Raw genomic sequence first — 26,025 nt, 5'->3', positions numbered from 1 at the left:
GTACAGAGCACTATTAGCCATTTGTTGAAAATTGCACAAGATATCTGTAAAATATTGATGTTCATGGCAGGTCTGATGTGTGTGCAAAGTGTTATGAGTTTTCACCCATGATTAGACCCTCAGAAATGGCAACAATTTTCTTTGCAAACAGTGCATCGCCACGGCAACAGCGTGCGACAAATACAAAGCCTTTGATAACTTTTCATCTTAAACAGCTTAGGATGAAACACACCAATTTCAAAATAAATCAAAATGGGAGACTTCCTGTTTGGTTTAGTATATGGCTCCTAACTTTTTTTTTTTTTTTTTTTAACCAGTATCAATTTGTTAACTTGGCGATTTGACCATATGACGGGGAAATACATTCAGAACGACATACACTTGTCTTAACTTGTGCAGTTCGATACAATTTAGTGTACAGTATTTATCTTTTATTCTGTAAACAGGATTCAAGAACAGGGCCAACATTCACCTGATGCAGGACTGACTGAGGAAAAGTGCATTATTATTTTGGGATTGGTCTGTTAAAAATAACAGACATTTTCTGCAAAAACATACACATTTTATCTTCTGTTGTTGAAAAGGTTTTTCTCTGATTACAAGATGTTTGCGAGTCGCTAATCCTTCCAAGACCTCCAGAGAAAGCTATTTGCAGGCACATGACTGCTACGCTCAGTGTTTATTTTGAATTTGTATTGCTTTATTGAGTCTTGTGCACACAACACAAACAATTTCCTTAATTGAAGCAAATAAATCCCAAGGGAGAATTTGGATATGTGACAAGACGCTCGCAGCTCAGGCAACAAGGAACACTTGCTATCTCACTACACTTCCAATGACTTTATGAGTTAAGTAGGCTGCTTTGGCGAGCCTCGTGTTCCCCACGGGTGTGCTACTTAGGAAGTGATGAAACAGATTTGCTCATCTGAAATGATTAGAAGTTTGGACCCCATTTCTCATTTGAAATGAAAATGTTTTAGAATGTTTGTGGAATATGAGTTATGAAGCAAAATCCAGCCATTTTTATCCATCTCAGGGGGCGGCCATTTTGCCACTTGCTGTCGACTGTTGATGACAATAACGACCAAACACAGCTCACCTGTTTTCTGAAGCTGCGCTGTGATTGGTTGTTACCTGAAACATGACAGCAAGTGGGCAAAATGGCCGTCCCCTGAGATGGACAACAGGTTGCTGCTTAACTCGTAACCTCCTGACTACCAGCAATTCAAATTTGTCCTCTGTAGTGGACCTTTTTAAACCTGAATATCTCCCACCCAGTACATACGATTGAATTAACTCCTTTTGTGCTCTATCGAGGACATTCAGAGCTTTACAATGATAACAAATGTGTAGAGGTTTGCTACCTTGCATCGTCATTGCATCATAAAAGAAAATGGCTTCCCTCAGTGCAAGCACTTTTTAGGGAAGAGGAAAGGAAAGTGCATAACACTTTTTATTGAACCAATTTAGGCTTTAAATGTTGTTAGCATGTGTTCTATAAGACTCTTAAGAACACATTAAAATATTGTTTGAATTATTTTAACTGTATTTGAGCCTAGCATTTAAGTTTTAAAACAATGTCCTCTGTAGTGGACACATCATAGCTTAAAAATAAAACCTTTTTTTTTTTTTAAAAATTTCTTTTGCAGTATTCCAGTTTCTTCACAAAGACTGGGGAATATCAAAATAATCATCATTGGACAATATTTTCTTTCCTGGTAGTCAGGAGGATATTCCACACTAACACAATAATAACCATAATAACATATTTAGGCTGGTGGGGCTGCATAGAACATATTATTGTTTAAAAAAAAAAGTTTTGGGTTGACTTCCCTTTTAAGACTAGCACGCGTCAAAAAAAAGAAAAAATTATATAAAAAAAAAAAAAAAGACTAGCACGCAACGAAATGGCTAAAGCTAGCCAAGACTAACTGCTATGCTCTCCCAAAACCAATTTATTGTTCTACTCTCTGACACCTTTGTGTACATTTTACTGCTACACAGAGCATTATAATCCTGTGACAGCAGCAGAAGGGCAAGTCAAAAGTTCTCCGTAAATTGTCCAATTAGAAGATGAAATGCCACAAAACAGGTGATTAGCAGTTATTTGACTTCAAGCCATTGAAGCGGAGTAGTAAAGTTGACTCATAGACTAATTGGTCTACCAAACATACAAAATTAGGTCAGTTAATAAACGTCACTTTCGCTGGTTTAAGTGTTTGTGAGCTTGTTGAAATACTGTACCTGAAGTGGAACATTCCAGGCCATGTAAACGTGACTCTTGTAGTTGTCCATCCAGACCTCAGCCACTCTTAAAGCATTGCGACGCACAACGGCAGTCAGGTTTTCTGTGTAAGGCTTGTGGGCTCTCTCGATGTGCGCAATTCTGGAGCAAGGAAGGACCTCCACGCTTCCACCACACTGCCATACCTAAAAGTGAGTGAGTGAGTGAGTGAGTGAGTTATTAACAAATAACTTTATTTTCATGAACAAAACAACAGCATCACATATATTTTTAACCCACATCCTAAATAAATCAATAATTTACATGAACACATCTTCTAACTGCAGTTAATCGTCTGTAACGAAAAAAAGAACATGATCAAAACAGCCAACCAAAACAAAAGTTGGGTAAATGTGCACAAGTTGGCGCATCATCCAATCAGCTCAAAGTATTGTGCAGAATGTCCCGCCTTTCCCAAGCTGTGGAGCAGTCCCAGATTAATAATAGCTGCTTTCCCATCAACAAGCCCAGGAACTTTGAGTTCTGGTTAAAAGGAGTTCTTGGTGGTAAACGTTCTGCAGGGAATTTATGATTTGTGTTTCCACAGCGTTTTGCAGTTCTTGGTCATTAATTGAAATGAGTTTGATTGAGTCCAGCCGATGTAAAAACAACACCCCAAAATTTGACCAATCGGCCTTAGTCATTGTAGCCCGCCCCCTCAAAGTTCCTGCCTAGCCCAGCAAGACCCTGCTGCCAAGATAGTACTTGGATGCCCCCTGGGGAATTTAACTACCTTGGTAATTGTTGTTGGTGGAAAAACGCCCAAACTGAATTTTACCAAGGTAAACTGAAAAGTTCTCCAAAAGTTCCGGCGGTGGAAAAACGCTTCCTGGTTGTAAAAGTTCAGCAGGGAATTTAGAATTGTGTTTCCACAGCGTCTTAAGCCCAATTCACACTGACTGCGGAACGGCTGCGGTGCGTTTTCCGTACGCCGCAAGGATAGAACGCATTCAAGTCTACGTGTCAATTCACACCAGCTTCGGTGCGGTGCGTCTGCGGTGTGGAACGACTGCGGCGATGAGGAAGGTTTCCGCAAGCGTTCTATTTCTTCCGGACGCCGCATGCGGATTTTCATGAAAATGAAGAAATTACACGAGCCGGACAGGAAATCGAGTGTCTCACATTAAGGTAAATCCGGTATATTTCAAAATAAAACGGTTTGCGAACTCGTTTTTTGGGGAGCTAAGCTAGCTAGCTGCATAGCATGAGATCAGTTGGACATGTAAGACAAAAAATGAGCTCAGAATAAATTAAACACGACAAAATGACACTATTTAAACACGAAACGTACTTACCCATGGAGAACAGCCATGGTAGAGGTCCCAGAAATAATGTTTAAAAAGCACATCGATTTGACAGTAGGCAAGCGTGGCTATTGTTTACAAATAGGACTCTATATACACGGTTGTTATTGGGTGAACTCAACTCGCCAGCGTGAACCCCACGTGATCTCGTGGTCCGTCGGGAGTAGATTTCCGGACACGCAACGCACGCGGTGTGAATTGCAGTCCTTGCGGCACCGCAGCCGTTCCACAGTCAGTGTGAATTGGGCTTTAGAGTTCTCACTAATTAATTTAAAAGAGTTTGATTGAGTCCAGCAGATGTAAAAACAACACCCCCAAATTTGACCAATCAGCTGTGGTCATTGCAGCCCGCCGCCTCAAAGTTCCTGCCTGGCTCAGCAAGACCCTGCTGCCGAGATAGTACTTGGATGGGCCCGGGGAATTGAATTACCCTGGAAATTGTTGTTGGTGGAAAAACGCGCAAACTGAATTTTACCAAGGTAAACTGAAAAGTTCTCCAAATGTTCCAGTGGTGGAAAAACGCCTATTGTGGAGAACTCCCTCGAATGCATCATAATTATCAATCTGGCTATTGATAACCTGCTTCAAGTACAAAAATTTGTAATAAATTACACAAAATTGCTCCAACCTGTCACGCTCCATGTTCACCCGTTGATTCAATCATTTATTGTTGGTAAAATAACGTTAGTTCCATATCGTTTGAAACTGTTTGCTGTCTGGGATGGTGCTTGATTGTCAATCTTCACTTTTCTCCTGCACAATAAAAACAAACAAACCCCGCCTGCTTTGTGCTGCGGTCTTTCATTACACACAACGGAATGACAGAATAGGGAACTGTTTCAGCTCTCTTCGAACTGTAATGTCATGAATCATATAACTTTTATTGTGAGTCCTTTTCCCCCACCTCAAAATAAACCTAAGGTGAATTGGCCGGAAATGGCATTTTTCTGTTTGTGTGTGTGTGTGTGTGTGTGTGTGTGTGTGCAATAAATTCCCACGACCGGCCTGCCTTCTTCCCACTATCTTTCCAATGCATAGACCTTCTGCAGAACAACAATACAGCAGCATTTGGCTTAGTGCCCAAGAACAGTAACAAACAAAGGGAGATAATATGTTTCCCTACATTTCAGCATTCTCTAGATATTTCATAATGCTAGAGATTAGACTATAAGGATACATGCTTATGTAGCTGCAATCTATCTGCGTACGAGGGCATTCAGAACGAGATAGACGTAAAAAAATAGAATGCAGACAAAAGTGGAACAGAAGGGAAAATAACAAAAGTGACAAATAAAATGGGAAGTGAAGAAATAAATTAAACTGCAGCTTGTACTAAATAAGTGAATCTTTCCACACTCATTCTACCTCCATCCCTAAATATCACATCTTAATGAATTTATTAATACTTTCTCACTGTTCATAAGAAAAGCATTTTCTCAGTAAAAGCCCAATTGTATATCACGGGAATATTATTTAGTTGACCTTAAAGCAAATAAATTCAGCTAGTAGTTGAAGTAATATGGTGGGATTCATTGGAAAAAAATAGTAAATGTGTACAGTAATTTAAAACTATAATGTTATGTGATTGTACCTTGAGTCGGACTAACTCAAGTGAAAAAAGCCCCAAAGCTCTCATTCTTTCAGAAAGGTCATTCTCTTCAATCTGAATGCATGAAATGTTTCCTTTCAGCGTACCTGATTGTATATGCTGACGACTGCATACGCTTCTGAACTCGAGTTTATTTTTAGTTTTTGAAGAACATGCACTGCTTACGAAGAGGAATTTGTTGTTTTGTGCCTTGTTTGGATGCGGCTTGCTGTGCACAATCTCACCCTGATGCCAAGCTCCACATTCTCCCCTCCGTAAACTTCCATCCCCTCATCGAGTAGGCCAATTTCCTCAAAGTACTTCCTGTCAACCACAAAGCATCCGATAAGAGCGGGGCTCCTAAAAAGAGAAAAGGGCAAACACAAATTTTGTATACAAAAAAAAAAAGGGTTCAACTGGGAACTTCATGACATAAACAGTAACACCCGATCACTCGTTCTATTATTTTTTTTTATTTCATGTTATTTTGCATCAAAGATGTCTTACGGGCATGAGCCTTCATCAACCTATTATACTTCAAATATATTTCAGAAATAGACTTGTGTGGATGTATTTTTACTGCATTTTTGTTAGGATAAATTTTTTTATATAATATAAAATAATGATGTTAAAAAGTATTTATTATTGAATATTTGTATGAGGTAAACCACATTCCACTTTTATGTTAACAAGAGTATAAAAAAAAGGGAAAAAACGTATGATACATTTTATTGTATATTTAGAACAGATAAAATAAATGTGTGCTTAATTTGCGATTAATCGCGATTTAATTATTAAAGTCATGAGATTAATTTCGATTACAAATTTTAATCGACTGACACCCCTACTAAATATGTAAATATTCAGAGTAGGATAACTTTATTTACAGTAGCTATGATAAGGATGGGAACCTCTGGGTAACTCACGATATGATGCTATATACGATATGACGATGCTGCGATTATCGATATATTGATCAGGTAAAAAAAAAAATCACGATAATCTATGATAAAAATAATCATAAAATAATAATAAGAATAATAATAAGAATAATAAATAAATAAATAAACAATGTATGTGTATATATATATATATAGTAATAATAATAATAATAATAATAATATAAAAAAACTAAGCTCATGAGTCTTTTTCGCCTGAAGACTTGCGTCCATTTTGCAGCCACTCTTATGAGGCACTCCCCCTAGTGGCCCACCAAGTAATTGCTCAATAAGTCATGAACAATGGAGTCCTTGTAGTGGCTGTATATCAACTACAAATATCACAATACTTGCATAGGCGTATCGATAATCTAACGGGAGACAAAGTATCACGATTTATCATGATATCAATATATCGTCACACTCCGAAGCTATTAAGTACAGTATAGATTTATACAGCTGCCCAATAATTACACAATAACAACACCATCTAACAAAACCTTACATAGGAATTTGATTTTATTCATTACATGTGGGATTTAAACCCTGTGAGGTACTTTATATTAAAACATTCATCTCAGAATCTCACAGGGCTCATGCCCACTCATGTTTTTACCTGATAGGAGCTGTGTGGTTGCGCAACGTCCACCAGGACTTCGGTGGGTTGAGGTATCGACACCAAAGCTCCCAGTCAAAGCCCTGAGCAGACAGCGGGTACTCTTCCATCTCAAATGTGTCATATTTGATGTTGTCGAAAGAGGGTGACACCACCCGAGTACGGTCCTCCTTAATTCGCTGAAGAACCGGCTCGGCCCTGTGGGACGCCATACAAGAGAAATTGATTTCAGCCCATTTGTAGCCATTATATTATCAAGAATACACTGAAACATACACTGAAATAACCGGCAATAAGATGGCCACTGACCACTTCATATGCTCATAAATTTAGGGCCAATTCTGAGACCAATCATCATTTTAGTTTGGATAAAAAGTATCAATGTTCAGCATTGACAAGTTTAAATTCATACTCAGCAAAAATATAAACGCAACACTTTGTTTTTGTTCTCGTTTTTCATGAGATGAACTCAAAGATCTAAAACTTCTTCTACATTCACAATATCACCATTTCTCTGAAATATTGTTCACAAACCAGTCTAAATCTGTGATAGTGAGCACTTCTCCTTTGCCGAAATAATCCATCCCACCTCACAGGTGTGCTATATCAAGATGCTGATTTGACACCATGATTAGTGCAGGTGAGTTCATCTTGTAAAAAATGGGAGAAAAAACAAAAGTGTTTTTGTTGAGTGTTGTTCAGGGTTATGGAGGACCAAAACTGCCAAAATTCCAAGTAAATAAATGACTAAATAAATAAATAAATGACTAAAAGTGAAAATAAAAATGGATATAAAAAAATATAATTCGAAAATTATATCCCAAAAAACAAATATAAATGAAACTAAAAAGAGCAAAATATATATGTATATAAATAAATACATTCATAATTAATGTTTGAATTATATTCTTTGATATCCGTTTTTATTTTCACTTTTAGTCATTTATTTATTTATTTATTTATTTAGTCATTTATTTATTTTGAATTTTGGCAGCTTTGGGCCGGACTGCCAAGTCGAAATGTTCATCAAATGAGGGGGCGGTCCTAAGCGTGTCTTGGGTTGGATTTCGCCGTTACAAACTGCCTGTCATTGGTCGAGTGAGCAGCTCGGCTTGCAATGGAGAGCTCCAGCAATTGACGACTATCGTATCGACTGTCACCTCAAATTTCGACTTGAGTTGCTAGACAACAAGTGAGAGCATTGCTGAAGCTCTCCCTTGGAAAAAAGAACACATTTATTCATAATCTTTCTCACGGTAGACATATCTAATGATCTTCATACTTACAGGCAATTTAGAGTCTTCAATGAACCCAATGCAGTATACAGATGAGCAGTGTGCCACCCCACAGTAAGAAAGCTCAGTTTGGGCCAGTGTAGTGAAGCGTTTACTTGTTATTACAGTGTTGTTGTTTTCCCCTCTGGGTACTCTGGCATTCTCACACAATCCAAAAATAATCTACAAACCAAGGTATATGATACTGTGGAGTAGTTTGAATTTAAATGTGAGTCAATCAGGTAAAATATTTGACTTAAAATTTTGTATAATTATATATTTTTCTTGTTTGGAAGAGGTGCAAGGTCCATAATATAAAGCTCATATGCAGTCATTGCTATCAAAATACTATTAATCTGTAGAAAACAATCATTTAGACCAGGGGTGTCCAAACTTTTTCTTTTGAGGGCCACATACAGAAAATCAGAAGGACGCAAGGGCCACATAATGTTATGAAGAGAAATTGTGTTTTGTCCTAAAAATGGTACAAATAATTTGTTTGTGCTTTTTTTTTTTTTTTTTGAGTTTTGTTTTTTTAAATTTAGTTAGTTTTAATTAGTTTTCAGGGTGGTTAGTTTTTTTTTTTTTTCAATTAGTTTTAGTTCTTTAATAAATGCTTAGTTTTAATTTAGTTAGTTTCAGTATTAGTTTTAGCTTATTTTTTATTTATTTTTTATTTATTTTGTGTATTACTTGTGCACAATATTTAAAAAACACCATGGGCTCAATGTCATCATTCCGGTTTATATCAAAATTAATGTACTAAAAATCACATTTAAAATAATCCCCAAAGGCTCATATATTAAATTAATTACCAAAGATTAAAACGAAGGACATTTTTCCTATAATTTTAATTAGTTTTATTTTAGTAAGTTTTGCAAACATAAAATGTAGTTTCTGTTAGTTTTCTTTTTTTAAAAAAGCATCTTCGTTTTTATTTTTGTTAACGAAATTGTTGTTTTTAATTTTAGTTTTTTCGTTAGTTTTAGTTATATAAATAAACTTTAATAGCACCTGTTTTTCAACAACCTCCCTTCTTACTTTGACCATCTCCAAATATTTTTGTTTTCATTTTATTTGAACTGAGTCAAATGCCATTTTTTAGCATATGTCGCGGGCCACTAAAAAATGGACGGCGGGCCGCAAATGGCCCCCGGGCCGCAGTTTGGACACCCCTTATTTAGACTTTGGGGACAAACTGCCAGAAGCTACAAACTAGCTTTAAGTGTCCCGATTGAGAAACACAGAAAATCAATTCATCCAACTCAGAGACAGCTTGTAAAAGTACAAAGAACCAACATCACAGCCATAACGAGATCTTTTGTCTTTCATATTGTTTATTCATTGGAAGGTGAATCTTTCCCCTGGTCTGATTGATTTAGTTCTATAAATATAAAAAGCATTAAAGTTTACAGTAAACCTACACAGCTGTTTACTCTAGGGACTGAGTCAAGTTTACAGTCAGGGATTCAATGTGACAAACTATAAATGCAATTTTCTACGGCCCCTTGTCAGTCTTGGGCTTTTAGAATCTTCACTTTTCTCCCTGGCTCACCTTGGCCCCTATTTTTCTATATTGCTCCATCCTCCTGTGCTGACCATAGTTATGATTTGTATGTTTGTATTTCACTCCTAAACTAAAATTCAAACACAAAATTTCATGTCTGCACATCAAAAAGGGTATTAACAGAAACTCACCAGCCAGTGTTGAATTCCACATGTGCATCAAACAGAGCAACCACAGGTGCTGAAGCAACCCTCCACCCACTGACTCTGGACCTGATCAGTCCTTCCTGCTTGTCATGATGGACCACTTTGATGAACTCGGGTCCATGCTGAACATTCATCTCATCGACAAAAGTCTGGAGGTGCTCTTTCAGTTCCACTGGAGAGAAATGTCAAATGAAGATGATCTGTAATTTGGGCATTTTTCTTCTATTTAGTTTAGTTCATGTGTTAAGTTTTCCACTGTCTCATGTTTATGTCTTGTCTGCTCGTTTGCTTTTCGTCCCCAGCTGCTCTTGTCAGCCATTTTCCTTGTCTCAACCAATCAGCTCCTTTTGTCTTGTCAGGTGTGCATACAAATGTTAGTGTTGGTTTCCAATCCAACTTAAACCAGGAAGAGCAAGTTTTGCAAATTTTATTCAACAGGAAGAGCTCAAGAGTGTTAATAAAGGCAAAAAAAAAACAAAAAAAACATGACATAAGGTTATCGTGAAAAGAAAACAAAAATCATGACTGATATGGTAACTAAGATACTGTAGGTGGATGGAGTGCCACAGGGAAAAGATGCTGAAATAACATCAAACTAATACATATGTAAAGGAAAAGCAAAACAGAAAATCACAGTCGTAAAAAACGGAACAACTACTGGCAGGAATTATGTGAATATCAAAGTGAGGATGGAAATATAGAAAATGCTGTGGCAATGGCGACAAGCCTGCAACAGCATCTTGGCATCTTCCCCCGTGTGTCTGGATAATTGTACGTAATCATTTACATGGATGTGCCAAATCATTTGCAAATTGTTCAAATAAATGAAAAACTTCTCCCTCCCCCCATTCACAGATTGAACATTTGAATTCTAGCACTGTTCTTAAAAAAAAAAGAAAAAAAAAAGTCCTAAATGGCACTTTATCTGTTGGTCTGTTCATTTCAAGCCAGGGTCAGGAAAAGGTCAGTTTTGGTAAACTCATTTTATGTTAAAGAGCTCCTCCAATACTAATGCTAATGTAAACCAGTAAACAAATGCATCAACATTGAATGGTTGCATTCTCACGTCTATTGAGCAGTTAATATTTGTTTGTGTTGGTGGCAGTGTTTTCTTAATGAATACTGGTATTGGTATGCACCCTAACCACATTATTTGCATAGAAAGAATGACACAAACCACTTCAGACAGAGACTGTCCGCAGCAGAACAGCTCAAAATTCTAAATTACTCATTGGATTTATCCCTGCTATAATCCTGCCTGTAGGCTACAGCTGCTGCCTTCTCCTCTCTTTCTTATTACTATCAACCTAAATTCTCTTGCCTGTTTCTCCTTAATGAGCCAGAGTTTGCTGCTGACCTGAAAGAAGATGAGCTTATTTCACAAAATGTTGGAGTCTTTTGATGGGTACCATGTGGTGGGTGGTTGGAGGCATTAAAATTAGATGTATCCAAACATTAAATAACAAGTCATTAAACCAAGCGCCTTATGTTACTAATTCATTTTATGCCATCTTGTTAGCCTCATAACATTACCGACTAAGTCATTGTTTGGCCAAATTGTTAGCCTATTAGAAAGGTTGTTAGAGTACAAAAATGGGATTTTTTGCAACTTTGCATAGATGGCAGAATATTTTTTACCTCCTGAAGGGAGAATCCCCCAGAAGAAACAAACAAGAACTGAAAGTGGTTGCAGTAAGGCCTGCTGTCTCTTTCACTTTTTTGCCTTGTTCTTTGTATTTCTCAACCTCCGTGTGTTTCTTCTGCTGTCTGAAAATGGGCATGGATGCACAATTTGTACTGGCTCAGAATCAGCACAGAATGCTAACAACTCCTGGAGCGTGAGTGAACATTGCCTCGTGAGATGAGGATGAAGAGATGAGAATGTTTTGCCAGGACCAAGCATGGCAAGGAGGACACGATGTCAAATCATCTTCTGTAAAGGTATCTTTAAAAAAAAAAAAGGCATGAACATTTCCTATTTTGTACTGAAAAATATTGAACCTTGAAACTAAAATATCAAACCGAACCAAACTGTGAATTTTGTGCTTCATTGGACCCCAATATTTATATATTTATGGGGGGTTGGGTTTTGGTTTAGTTTGGGGTGTTTATGTTGTCTTTTTGTCCGGTTTTGTCTCCCCTAGTCTCGTCATAGTGAACCTCGTCCACCTGTGTGTGTCTCTCCTCCCCGTATGTGTTGCTAATTAGTGCCCTCTGCCTGCTGTGTTTCCCAGGTGTGTCTTGTTAGTGTCTCATTAGTGTTGTATTTAGGCAGTGGTGTTTGTTCACGCGTTGTGGGAGCATTGTCTTGTCTTGTCTAGTTAATGGGTGCTAAGCTGTGTTAGTAGTTTCTCAACGTCTGGTCAAGTTTCTCACCTCCTAGCCGAGTGTCTCCACGTCAACTCAAGTGTCTCCCTCACGTCCACGCCAAGTGTCTCCCTCACGTCCACGTTTGTCATGCCAATTCTGTCCACGTTCTGCTAAGTCTGTCCACGTCATACCCAGTCTGTCCTCGTCATGCCCAGTCTGTCCACGTCATGCCCACTCTGTCCACGTCGTGCCCAGTATGTCCATGTCGTGCCCAGTATGTCTACGTCATACCCAGTCTGTCCACGTCATACCCAGTCTGTCCACGTCATACCCAGCATGTCCACGTCATACCCAGCATGTCCACATCATGCCCGGTCTGTCCACATCATGCCCAGTATGTCCACATCATGCCCAGTCTGTCCACATCATGCCCAGTATGTCCACGTCATACCCAGTCTGTCCACGTCATGCCCAGTCTGTCCACGTCATACCCAGCATGTCCACGTCATGCCCAGTCTGTCCACGTCATGCCCAGTATGTCCACGTCATACCCAGTCTGTCCACGTCATGCCCAGTCTGCTCACATTCCGTCCCGTCACGTCCATCACCATCTTTGATGTGAATAAAGTTCCTCACGTTTCCCTTCCTATCTGTCTCCCTGACTTGTTTCTCCGCCATTGGGTCCATCCACCACATCCTCGCTCCACATATTTTAACAGTAATGTTGCGTTCAGTCTAAACTGTCAATCTTAAAGGGGAAGTCAACCCCAAAACAAGTCTAAACACGGCATTCTGATTAATATTGAGTTTGTGGAATATGAATTAGGCAGCAAACTCCACCCATTTTTATCCATCTCAGTTGTGCAGCCATTTTGTCACTTGCTGACTGAAAATGACATCACAGTTGCTCAGGGCTCTGGCAACGACCAATCACGCCTCACCTGTTTTCTGAGTTTAGTCACGTGACGTTTGCAAGCTGAGCCGTGATTGGCTGTCACCTGTGATGACATTCAATCGACAGCATGTCGAAAAAATGGCTGCCCCTTGAGATGGATAAAAACACATGTATTTTGCTATGTAATTCATATTCCAAAAATGCAACAGAATAACATGTTCATACTAGTGGGGTTGCATAGAACATATCGTAAAGAAAACTTTGGGGTTGACTTCACCTTCAATACAGCATAAAAGCACTGAGGAAGATTAATAACCCTTACAGTTGGTGCTATGGTCGTCCACGAGTATAATCTCCTTGAGTAAATAGGCTGGAGTCCTCTGGATGGCTGTGTGCACGGAGCGTAGCAACACTGACAAGGCCTCATTGACAAAGATGAAGATGATACTCAACTGGGGAAGGTCCGATGAGTACCACATGTTTTTACATCTGAGGGACAAAAACAGATGAATTGCATTATTCCACACGTCTACATTTGACAGCTGTCAGCAGCACAACCAAATCACTGTCCAACTTGACTGACCCGTCTGGGCGAAAATCCGGGATTGGCCGGGTGATGGAGAGGCGGTCGCTGAGGTAGCTGTTGTAACCGTAATAGCGGAACTTTTTGATGGCGACCCTTCGACTTTCTGGGCCCAGGTCATGACCCCAGTGATTAAACAGTGAAGAGCTGGGGTCTGAAGCTGATGACGATGACGCATCTTCATCTTCTTTCTGGGGTTGATCTGTGCATGGGGAAAAGAAAGTCAAAATTTGAATCAGTGTGATCATGAAAAGCAGCGTTGAATTAATTGCACCTCGGGGTAGGAATTAGAGTGTGATAATCATTTATTAGTATCACATAAACTCACCAATAAATAAGTACCAGTGTATATGTATTGGTGGTGTTATGCGATTAATTTTTTTGAATTGTAATTAATCGCATGACTTCAATAATTAACTCACGATTAATCACAAATAAATAACATTTTATATTTCAATTTATACCTAAATTAACAATAAAATGTACAATATTTTTTTTCTAAATTTTTCACATAAAAGTGGGAAAAAAAATTATTAATAGGAAATATGGTTGCATTTTTTTAGTCATTGATAAAGTATTTTTGTAATACAGTAATTCATAAAATTGAGTTAAAATTAAAAAAATGTACTGTACTGTAAAAAATGACTGTGATATTGATTTGTGTTTAGGTCATTTTTCTGCCACTAGATGGCATTATTACCTTTGTAGGACAGTGGTGACAGCTCAGTGGATTTTTCTTTTCATACTAAGAGCGATCTCATCGTTAACAAGAAGTAACTTGTGAAAGTCTGAACATTTTTAAAATTGTAAAATACAACTTGACCCGAGCCTCCACAAATATATGCATTTTATTAAATTTATTACTGCTAAATTTTGACGTAAACGTGTCTACTTCCTTGCGACTGGAATTCCCCCAAGTAAATGGCATTAATCGCGTGTTAAAAAAACAAGTGGCATTAAAGGAACTTTATATGTATAATTATTATATAATACTACATTATTATTATTATTTGTTATGGCTCACTTACAGGTTTAGTTATTAAGAGTGGTTGAAGAATCCACAAGTAAAATGTGTGTATTTGAACTACAGAAATCGTATGTACAGTTTCTCATGCACATAAATGCAAATGTATTGAAAATATTTACACAGTGCATGATTTCCATACTGGCTAGAGACTGACAAACATCAAACATATCTGCTGTGAAGTGCCTCCAAGCCTTGCCTTTACGGATGCAAAGCTATTTTTTTAATGAGATCTGAAGCACTGTTTTGCCTCCAATGCTAATTACATGCTTGAAGCTCTTGTAGGTGAAATGTCATGTTCCCCTAAGTCCTTTCAAAGCCACATGATAAAACACCCTTGGAGCGCCGTAAATGATTTTCCATTACTCAACATGACATTCGTGCAGCTGCTGTTCAGATACATTGTGAGGTGGCTGAAATTCTATCACTGCTTAGGGTTGAAATGTTACTAAATGTTCAAATGAAAAGACGTTTGAAAACTGCATTTCTATTTTCGGATTTTTTTTTTTTTTGGTTACTCCTGGCAACAGCTGGATAGATGGCTGTCGTCTGGGGAAGGGTTTTCAATCATCTAGTGAGTCACTGTGTTATATTAACCCAGACAGGTGAGTGTACTCTAATTGTTGATATGTGAACTGACCAATGCATTTCACTGGTATAATATACGTTTGAATTTACCTAGAATCAGCTACATTAAACAAAACGTCAGCTTAGATTTATTTTTCACATTTCTTGCATGTAATTTACTTCTGCGCTCATTATTTGTATAAGTCAGGCACACATTTTGTTGGCAAATTGATTATTGATGTATGTTTCGTGCAATAAATTGTTTTCTGTGTTGTGTTCTACATCACTAGTTTACAGTAGATAAATATGACATTGCAAAGGTGCTGTAAAAAAAAAAAAAGTATAGAAGAATATCACATTTTTCAGGCACGAAAGGCATGCTTGATGTACTCCCACTCACACCCAAGGATTTTGACAGAATTCGTTTTTGTCTAAAGAATCACATTGGTGTAGCAATCCTTGCAACATTTTCTTCTTTGCTTTGTGTCCCAAAATTCAAGAGGCGTATGGGAATGCGCAGACAATTCCTTTGCCTTTTGCACAGACTCAGGCTCCCCTCCATAGAGCTCAAGTGCTCCATTTCATATCACAGACTGTGATTACTGAAACGTGCACCTTTTGTGAGCTCTTTGCCTGCATTTGATTGTGTTGCCATTCACCCACACATCTCAGGGCAACTTGTTTGTGCAAGAAAGCATGCGAGAGAAAAAGAGTAGGAGATTGAAGTCTACCTTATAGTGGACGCAGTAGAATTTTTGCATTTCTGCACATTCATCCACACTCAAATTTAATTTCTTTCTTAAGGGAGAAATTATTTGATCAAGTCAAGTGCATATTCATAATACTATTCAGACAGATTGTTTCAGTGAGATAGTTTGGTTGAACTCCTACGGAGCATTTCTGAGCAAAAGTGTGACCAGTTCAGAGAACGGAAATGTAAAATAAAAGTCACTCAAGGGTTGAGGAATGAACTCACAACCTTTAGCTTGACCAAAACCAATGTCTTTGGTCTCTTTGAGAAAAGCAAACAGTAGGAGGGGCCTAGCTCAGGTGGTAGTGTGGCAGTCTCCCAAGCTGAAGGTTGTGAGTTCATTCCTTAAACCTTGAGTGACTTTCATTTTTTTTTTCAATTTTTTATTTTACTCTCTTCCAAGTGTAAATATGACTCCAAAATTAACATATTTTCCACACTATAAGGTGCACCTAAAAGCCTTCAATTTTTTAAAAAGCTGACCATGCGCCTTATAATCAGGTGCGCCTTATATATGGATCAAGATGAGCCACAACAGGTCTCGCTGTCAAGACACTATTGGTGACCCCGCACGATCGGTGACGCGCATGCGCAGAAGATCCCGCCATCTTGGATCGCTAGAGAATACTCATACTTTACCTCAGAGAAAATAATAAAACAGTTGTTTATTCATTTTGAGAGTGAATGGAGTTGTCAGAAAGCTGATTTGTAATCTATTAATAAAGTTTGACTGACCTATCTGACTGTTTTGTTGACATTCCCTTTAGCGCAGCACCATCTAATGGATGCATAACGTAACCCCAGCCTCTACTGTAGCGCCTTATATATGGAAAAAGTTTAAAAATATGTCATTCACTGATGGTGCGCCTAAAAATGAGGTGCGCCATATAGTGAGGAAAATACGGTAATTAATAATTAATTAATAAAAAGAGTGTAACAGCGCGAGAACGGACTTTCTGCTACGTCATGACTGTTTGGATTTTGGATTTCCCACCGGCTCCCTCGCTGGCTTGCTTTCTGATTGGCTGCATGTCACCGTCAATCGGCTGCGCGAAGCGAAGTCGGGCCAGAACAATCCAACATGTTCAAGTCGGAGGTGCTTCCGAGCGGCGATACCGGGAGGCGCCGTGATCTGTTAAGATTATCGCTTGCGTCTCGGCGCGTCCTTACGATTGTCTGGAAAAAAAATTCAGCGCTAAAATCGGGCCAATTCTTCTGCCATGTGAACCAGGCTTAAGTCTGACTTGAGTCGAATCATGTCTCAAGTCCGCTACCTTTCCCAAGCAGCTCAATTTGAAGGGCACTAGCTGGAGAAGATGCATCCCTGTGTAACCTAACCAGCAACTAACATTTGCGCACACCAGGCTACTCCCACCCAAAGTTTTCTGGATCAGAAGCTGTGGGCGGCAGTCCAGCGTTTTTGATCCTTGTATGTGATTTACATCATTGCAAGGTTGTCAATTGTTAATGCCTGCACTAGAGCCACAAAGCCATGAAAATAGGACAGACGTGATTGTGATTTTCGGTGTACAGTGTGACCCAAAAACTGGGGTACATTTAAAATGAAAAGTGTTGTAATTTTTCTCCTAGATTGCATCAGGAGGGAAAAAGGATTCTAGTCTTCTCCCCTGCACACACATACTGCTACAATACTCTATCAAAGTCCATTGAGTTGTATTTGAATGCTTGCTGAAGTTCTCAACAATCTTCTAACGTCCATTACAAATTAAAGAAACCTCTAAACCACCTCGTTTTGATTACAATGATAAACAAATGTTAGCCAATATCAACATAAAGTAATAATGTTTAGCTCAATACTAAAATATTGATATGTACCAAATACAATGTTCTAAAATCAATTTCCAAGTCAAACTATTGATACTTTTGATCCTTCAGTCATTCTACGCATAATGCGTAGTCCCTTCTTGGGTAAGTGCATAACCCGTTTGCGCTGTGTCATGCTACACTGCTCAGTTGTAGTTTGAACCTGCCCAATGTTATGGCAAACCATAAGAAGGAGTCATGTGTAGAGCTATTTCAACTCCAACCAGCCAACACATAGTGGAAAAACGATAACGAGTCGTAGCAAGAAAACTAATCTTGTGAAACATAAGGATTTCGCCAATCAGTGATAACCGATCACCCATCCAATAACGAGATTTATCGATATGTACATTTTATATCAATAAACATTTACAGGTAAATATGCCAGATTCTAGGGTTGCCTGTTTTCTATCCGTCATGGACGGCATGACTCCAGGGCTACGTGGTGCTATTACCCTGAAATATGTGTAGCCCCAGTTTAACCCCCCAAGCATTTTATTTGATATTCTAAAATAGATTTAGAAATTACTTTTTCAGCCCAGAGCCCCACTTTAACCCCAGGAGAAAAAATAAATAAAAATCCTGCATTCTTATCCCCTAGGCAGGTTGTAACATTTTAAGTAAACTTGCGTGCTGTTTACTGCGCACCACCAGAAGTGTACCCAAGAACGCATCATGCTAAACCAAAATTAAGAAGACCCTGACAATTATATGTGCATTTTGAGCTGATACCATCAGGATTAATTCACACATTTCAAACAACGATATGGTTGATAGTACTTCAGCCAGTTGAGGCACTCATCATTGATCGATCGATGCATTAAAAACATTAGAGCCGATCAGAAAATATTAACTGATCTGATCCAGCCAATCAAATCTGTGCAAAGTCTATGTGAAACGACCAACATAAAATAAAAAGCAATTATGGTGAGCATGATGTGTGGGCACACAGTGTCACGCCTTCAGTTTAAGATGCTCTAAGTGTTGTTGCTGTTCAAATAAATTCATACAGTTCTGAAATAAGTAACAAAATCAATACAACAAAGGGCTGCATGAGTTCAGCTTCCAGTAATATGTGCACCATTGTGATAATCTCACACAATTCATTTACAGGGAAGACTACCCTAAAGAATTTATCATTAAACTGGATTAGATTTTTTTTATATTATATATGATTATATTATATTACACTATATTATATTATATTTTATTGTATTGTATTATATTATCTATAATTATGTTACTGAAGATGAAATCAATGTTGCTCAGGGCTCAAGCAACGATCGATCACAGCTCACCTGTTTTCTGAAGCTGCGCTGTGATTGGTTGTTACCTGAGACCTGAGTAACATTGTCAGCAAGAGGCAAAATGGCCGCCCCCCTGAAATGGACAAAAACGGCTAGATTTTGCTGCTTAACTCATATTCCACAATACCATATTTATACTTAGTGGTGCTACATAGAACATATTGTCAAAGATTTTTTTTAAAGCCCTTCATCAAAGGTAGGGTAAATATATGCAAAAGACTGTCTTCCGCTTCTGAATTTGCCTTTTTAGAACCATTTTTTTTTGGCTCCCACAGCACAATGAGCTTGACTTCTGAGGGAATAATCCGAACAACAGAAGAGCATGCATGTTCTCTAAAGGAGAGAGCCTGGAAATACAACAAGGGGAAAAAAATAACAAAAAAACATGTTTATGCTGTTTTTAGGAAGCTGATGAAAAAAACAAAACAAGAGAAAGGAGTCGAGATTAAATCTGGGCAAGGAGGAGGGGGAGAAGAAAGGAGACAAATGACAACATTTAGATGGCAATAGGAAGGACGAATTTGTTTCAATCAATCCCACAATGCAAAGCAAACAGAGATTTGATGTCGCCTGCCGAATTTCAATCCCCACCAGATGAGGTTCATAGTTTAAGGAGTTTACCACTGTTACATAAACTCGGTGGGCAGTGTCACAGGCAGGAAGCGTCGAGGACAGCAGGAAAGCAGGAGATTTAGGACACTATCTAAAAGGTGCAGAACTGCTCGCGAAAGCTTAGCCCACTGAGCCTGCAAATCCACATAACCATACAGAAAGAGTCTCTCGCAAGGTGTGAGAACGAGATGCTCCATGTGGTGCAGTCATCACCTTGGCAATCTTGTCCAACAAAGACAAGACTTCAAGTAGCTACCTCACAATCACAATAGTAGCAATAGATATTTCTGTGCACCGGTTAATGTACCGGTTAAAAAACAAAAATACATGTAAGAATGCTGTGGCTGACAGTAAGTGCTCAAATAGCGCAGACTAGCAAATCAAAAGCATGATGTCTGCAAATGTTTTCTTGTTTTAGGTCAGAGATCAAGGAAAAATGTTCATTTATAATATATTCCATTGAATGTGTTTGCCCTTGTGTGTACAGTACATGCAGTCAGTGAGTGCAAAAGGGCTAAATGCAAGTTATTTTCTTTTTCTGCTTTATTTCCTTTTTCTGTTTGCGCTGTAGTCAGAGACCAGCACAGTGGAACATTTGAAGTCAAATGCCCTTGAGGTTGTATCGTTTGGAATCCCAAGAACTAATTTAATGTGAATAAGTGTTCACAAATGGATTTGAGTTTTAACGAGGACAAAGAGAGGTCAATTCATTTACTGTACAAAAATCCTTACATTAGTATAGCGCAGAGAAAATGATTTCAGGCAACAGTCGAACATTACAGATCTTCTCTGTGGTCCTCTGGCCAAATTCTTGGGGTGAAGTTACATCTAATCTATCTCAGATATTTGAGATTGTGGTGCCTCAATCATCCCTCACAATCAATAGGAACAAGCACAGGCAGTGAAAAAAAATTGATTGCTCCAGGCCAGTCTTTTCTTCTTGTGCGAGTGGGAGTTTTATCGTACAGAGCACGTGTGCGATTCCGGGGGGTGAAAGAGTGAACATCTGTGCAATCTTGTATGCTGGCCTGGAGTTGACAGTTTATTGAAATGAAACATTTTGTATATATAGAAAGTCTTTATGAGGCTCTGAAAGATATGTCCAGGAATATTGCATGTACAACTCACAAGACCTTTGCACATTTCATCCTGTATATCGAGCGAGACAATATAAAAACTAAAAGTCTCATCTTCATGTGTGTGTTGTTGTTTTTTATCTATTGTTTGCTAATTCATTAGTGCACCCGTGGTGGTAAAGATGAAAAATGTGATGAGGACCCGAAGTCGAACTACAGTGTATTTGTAAAAATTCGTTCATGTAGATAGAAATGGTCTGCATTTTGAAGCATATTCCTCCGGGTCCACTTCTCTTTCCTGATTCGGTGTTTCCCTAAATATTTATCCGCAACGTTGCTGTGCAGTGAAAACGGTCTTGAAGCACAGAGGCACACATTGACACTCCTGACTGTAGGTTTGGACTCCCTTTGGTTTATTGGCCTAGGTCAGCAGTATGGAGATATGGGCTCTGTATGCACCCCGTATGCTCGTGTACACACAGTCCATCGTGTTTTCCCCGTATTGGCGACATGCTGGTGAAAACTTGGGAATGCATCCATCAATTTTACGTGGTAAAATCACCGCCAACCACACATATTGCCTCTGGATGCTTGGATTGTTGGGCGCTAATGGTGTCATTAAGCTCCTGTAGCTTCTCGCTAGCATTAGCATGAGCTCTGGGAGGTATGTAAACAGCAACTAATCATTGGAACAGAATTGCTGTAGCCTATCTATTTGTGCCCCCTCCCTACATTGAGTACTTTTCAACATATAGTTGAAATACTCGTCAATGTACTCTCTCTAAATTGGTATACTTGTAGTTCATCTGAGCTGTACGTCACACATTTTTTTGTCACATCAGTTAAAATACCTTCTTTTTTAAATGCCTGCACAGTTAAAGATTCATTTTATATAAAGTGAATTCATTGTTCAAGAGATACTTGACTCATCAAGACATTTTCAGCAGTAAAAAGTTAATATTTTGTCCAGAATGAATTTGATAACTTCATTACATTTTCATGTACAATTAATGTTTAAAAACTTTTCTGTCGATTGAAGATGACATCACCTGTACTGAGGAAGTAGGTAACGACTAGTGTTGTTCCGATACCGTTTTTTGGCTCCCGATACCGATACCGATACACAGCTTTGCAGTATCGGCCAATACCGATACCATACCGATACTTAAGGCTTTTTTTCCTCAACATGAAAAAGCTGTCCTGCTATTGGTTCAGTGTATTCAAGGGCCAATAGGATATCTTAGATCAGCATGCAGTGAACATGTCACAAACCAGTGAATGTCGTGCACCAGCAAGACACAAGATGCTGCATCCAAAATCCAATATTAGTGTTGGAATTAATGGTATCGGCATGTTACTTGTGAGTAGTCACCGATACCGATACCACTGTTTTAATGCAGTATCGGCACCTCTGCCGATACCAGTATCGGTATCGGAACAACACTAGTAACGACCAATCACAGCTCCCCTGTTTTCTCAGATTGGTCAGCAAAGTGAGCCATGATTGGTCGTTACCTGCTTCCACAGCACAGGTGATGTCATCTTCAGTCTATGGTAAGGTATTATGAAAAATAATGAAGTTACAAATTTCATTCTGGGCAAATTATTAACTTATTACAGTTGAAAATGGCTCAATGAGTCAAGTATCCCTTTTAGGAAATTCTTCTCTACGACGGTAACTGAATTGTGTTGGCCCTCAAAGTTACCAATGTATCCAGCTGATTGGCGCATTATTAAAGTTAAATTCAAGGGTGTTTATATGGGACATTCTGTTTGTGTTATGTGTCCTCTGAGTGGTTACTGAAAGGGCAGCTTTAAACTGCAACAATGACAAGGTGACTTCTAGCTTCTCGTTGCCGTTCAATACTTCTGTAAGAGGCATTTTTTTTTTCTTTCTTCATCCTGTAACGGAAAAAGAGTTTCTTCATGGATATGTGAGTGATGGGGGTGGGGGTTAACCAAGCTTAGAAAAAATATAATCTATACAAAGCAGCAACAATCGTCAAGATGGGTAAAGAGATGCTTTTTGTTATGAGTGCAAGCGAGTGGGCAGCAATGAGCACGTGAACACTGAAGAAAGAATTAACTTAAAAGAAAATCACATTTTGTGCACACAAAAAAACGTTCTTCTTGCCTTTCAGTTAGAGAACTTATATTTGCTCACTTTAACTTAATTCGAACAGCACGTCTCTACAGTACTTCTGTCCGCTTCCAGCAAATACTTGTAGTACAATTACCATAAAAGTGAGGGGGGATGTGTCCCCACCCTGTCATTTGCGCCAATGATATAACATAACCCACACACAATTTTGCTCACACTGAACACTAAGAAACCTTGTCACTTGTCCTTGTCCTCTTTAATTCTCGTCCACTTGCTGCATGAGTGACAGCAGGGAATATCTACAAACTGAGGGTCAGCGGTCCTGTAATCCGCTCTTGATTGTGTGTGTGTGGTTTGTGTTGGTGACAGTGTGCAAGTGTGCGTGTGTAAAAGAGGAAAGAGACATGGTGACATGGAGGCAACTGTGTGTGGACTGGTGAGGGAACATTGCTTGAGGCAGCACAATGTCCTTGGCTGATATACTAAGAGATGAACTGACAGCCTTTGTTTGTAAAGTCTAAGACAGAGGTGTCCAAACTACGGCCCGGGGGCCATTTGCGGTCCGCCATCCATTTTTCTGTGGCCCGCGACATGTGCTAAAAATGGCATTTGACTCAGTTCAAATAAAATAAACAAAAGAAAAATGTTTGGAGATGGTCAAAGTAAGAAGGGAGGGTATCGCAAAACAGGCGCCATTAAAGGTTATTTTAGTTAAGTAAAACTAATGAAAAAACTAGAACAAAAATTCAAAAACAATATTGTTACCGAAATAAAATAAAAACGAAAATGCTTTTGAAAAAAACAAAAGTAACTGAAACTACATTTTATGTTTACAAAACTAACTAAAATTATAGCAAACATCTCCTTCGTTTTAGTCTTTGGTCATTAATTTAATGCATGAGCCTTTGGGGATGATTTTAAATATGATTTTTAGTAGATTTATTTTGATATAAACCGGAATAATGACGTTTGAAAGTATGTCACACAGAAGTGTCGTCCTCTCGCAGCAGCCAATAGAAAAGCACCAAAAGATGACGTTGCGCCCATGGTGTATTTTAAATATTTAAATATTAAATATTGCGCACAAGTAATACACATTTTTATTAAATAACTAATACTAATACTGAAACTAACTAAAACTAAACTAAAACAAAGCATTTATTAAAGAACTAAAACTAATAAAAACTAACAGAACCACCCTGAAAACTAATAAAAACTAACTAAAATAAAAAATTCCAAAACTAAAATAACCTCATTGCCATACTACAAATAAATTGGTTTATATACTGTAGCATTTTTCTAAATATGCAAAAGCACACATAAATTATTTGTACAATTTTTAGGACTAAACACGATTTTTCTTCATAACATTATGTGGCCCTTGCGTCCTTCTGATTTTCTGTATGTGGCCCTCAAATGAAAAAGTTTGGACACCCCTTGTCTAATACATTTAAACGGACGCCTCTGCTTTATTCACCTAATCACAAGCCTTGCAATGGCTGTTAATATCATATGGGAACAAAAATTTTGCTTGGCAATGAATAATAATACACACAAGTGGAGACACACACCCAACCATATACTCAATGCGACTCAATGAATGACACGAAAGTTAGGGGAAATGCAAAACTGTAAAACGTCCAAAGACCTGGATTGAAATGTACCATCTGCAACTATAACTTTTGCAATTGTTTTCTCATTTGAACAATACTACGGACTGCTGATGCTCCTAAACTGAATTATGTTGGCTCCACTTTGCTGAAATCCCAACTGCAATGCCACATTGAATCAATACAAATCTTCCGATCATGAATGTGAAAAGAAAAGATTAGGATTCCGAAAGCATTCTTAATGATTCTCCAAGGTCTGCAGTTGCTATTTACAAAAAAAAAAAGGAAAGACTTTCAAATGATTGACCGCCATCTTAAAGTGCTAAACCCCAAACGATCACACCTCATACAGCCATTTCTGTCCTTAGAATTCCATACTGCACAAACACTGGATTAATGGCTTAACAAATAATGAGCCAGTGATCAATTTAAAGTATTTTATAATACCTTTGTTAATACATCAATGAAAAACTCAATTAAGTCTTTGGTGATCACCCCTAGAGTGCTTAGTCTCCCTGCTCCACTGCACAATGACAGAGAGGCAGCTGCAGCGATATTAAATCATTCAGATAATGTGTTGACCTGAGGGAGCACAGACACAGATGACTTCAGCAGTATAGCAGGAGAAAAGGATGTGACTGGACAGTGAATAAACACAGCTCATCAACACGGTACACTCGGGCCGCTCTTGCAAGGTAGAATGGTGCAATAGGCGACCTCCAAACGTATCTAGAGGGATTCGTGTATTATCTACTCTTGATGCTGGGACAGAATTACTATTCTCTCTCAGAAGGGATTGGGTTCCAGTGGGGAGAGTTTGGTTTATTTAATGGTACGCAAGACTTGATGCTCCCTGAATGTTATTATTAATTTAATAACATTGCATCTGTGGGCAAGTTATTTCAAAAGATTAGCATAGTGTATATTCTTAATGACTGTCATTTCAAAGTAGTATATACACTCTTAGAAGTTAAGGTTCCAAAAGGGTTCTTCTTCAAAGGTAGAAGTTGTACTCGGAACCATTTGCTTCTGGGAAAAAAAAAAAACTTTTTGGGGAGAAAAAAAAAGATCCTTCAAGGGTTCTCTGTAAGACTATGAATGGTTTCAATACCCTTTTTGAAAAGAGTTCTTTGAGGGCTGTTTAAAACATGGGTAAGATCCTCACGCTTAACTCGTCAAATGTTTAGCCAAATTAGGTGCAACTGACGAAATCAGAAGACAATCTGGCAATTTGCCGTAATCTCTTTTTGGAGATTGACTAGTTAACAAGAAGAAGGCTACAGTGTGGAGGGGTGTTGGAGTTGGGAAATGAACCCTGGTCACCCTGTCATGGTTTAGGTTGGGTTTTGCTTTTGCCGGGGTTCTAGTTTTGAGTGGGTTTTGTTTGAGTTTGTCATCAAGTTTCTGTTATGATCTGTTATGTTCCGCTTTCCTTGTGTGTCTCCCATTGTCTCGTCAAGCATTGTCCTGCCCACCTGTGTTTGCCTGACTTCCTCGTGTGTCAACCTATCAGAACACTCTGCCACTTGTGTCTTGCGCAGCTGTGTCTCGTTGTGTCAATTAGCGTGTGTGTATTTAGTCTCTTGTCTCCCCTCTGTCTGTGTCGATTCATTGTTGCCCCCGTCATGCTACTGTTTTTCTGCCTTGT

At 38.6% G+C, this 26,025-nt stretch overlaps 1 protein-coding gene across 2 annotated transcripts in view; it reads right to left on the bottom strand.

Annotated features, from left to right (window-relative positions):
- LOC144015863 (polypeptide N-acetylgalactosaminyltransferase 18-like) overlaps positions 1 to 26,025 on the bottom strand; it is a 90,973-nt gene that overhangs the window by 25,849 nt on the left and 39,099 nt on the right. For both annotated transcript variants that reach the window (XM_077516271.1, XM_077516270.1), the window contains exons 2-7: positions 13,506 to 13,707; positions 13,245 to 13,411; positions 9,703 to 9,889; positions 6,731 to 6,928; positions 5,422 to 5,536; positions 2,245 to 2,430 (exon numbers count right to left, since the gene is read on the bottom strand). In XM_077516271.1, the coding sequence (XP_077372397.1) occupies positions 2,245 to 2,430; positions 5,422 to 5,536; positions 6,731 to 6,928; positions 9,703 to 9,889; positions 13,245 to 13,411; positions 13,506 to 13,707 (1,055 nt within the window). The remainder of the gene's footprint in view (positions 1 to 2,244; positions 2,431 to 5,421; positions 5,537 to 6,730; positions 6,929 to 9,702; positions 9,890 to 13,244; positions 13,412 to 13,505; positions 13,708 to 26,025) is intronic.

This window comes from Festucalex cinctus, chromosome 3, assembly GCF_051991245.1.
Source record: "Festucalex cinctus isolate MCC-2025b chromosome 3, RoL_Fcin_1.0, whole genome shotgun sequence".
In the NCBI taxonomy this organism is placed as follows: domain Eukaryota; kingdom Metazoa; phylum Chordata; class Actinopteri; order Syngnathiformes; family Syngnathidae; genus Festucalex; species Festucalex cinctus.
The sequence above is the reverse complement of the archived record's forward strand: the minus strand, read 5'-3'. Positions and strand labels throughout refer to the sequence as shown.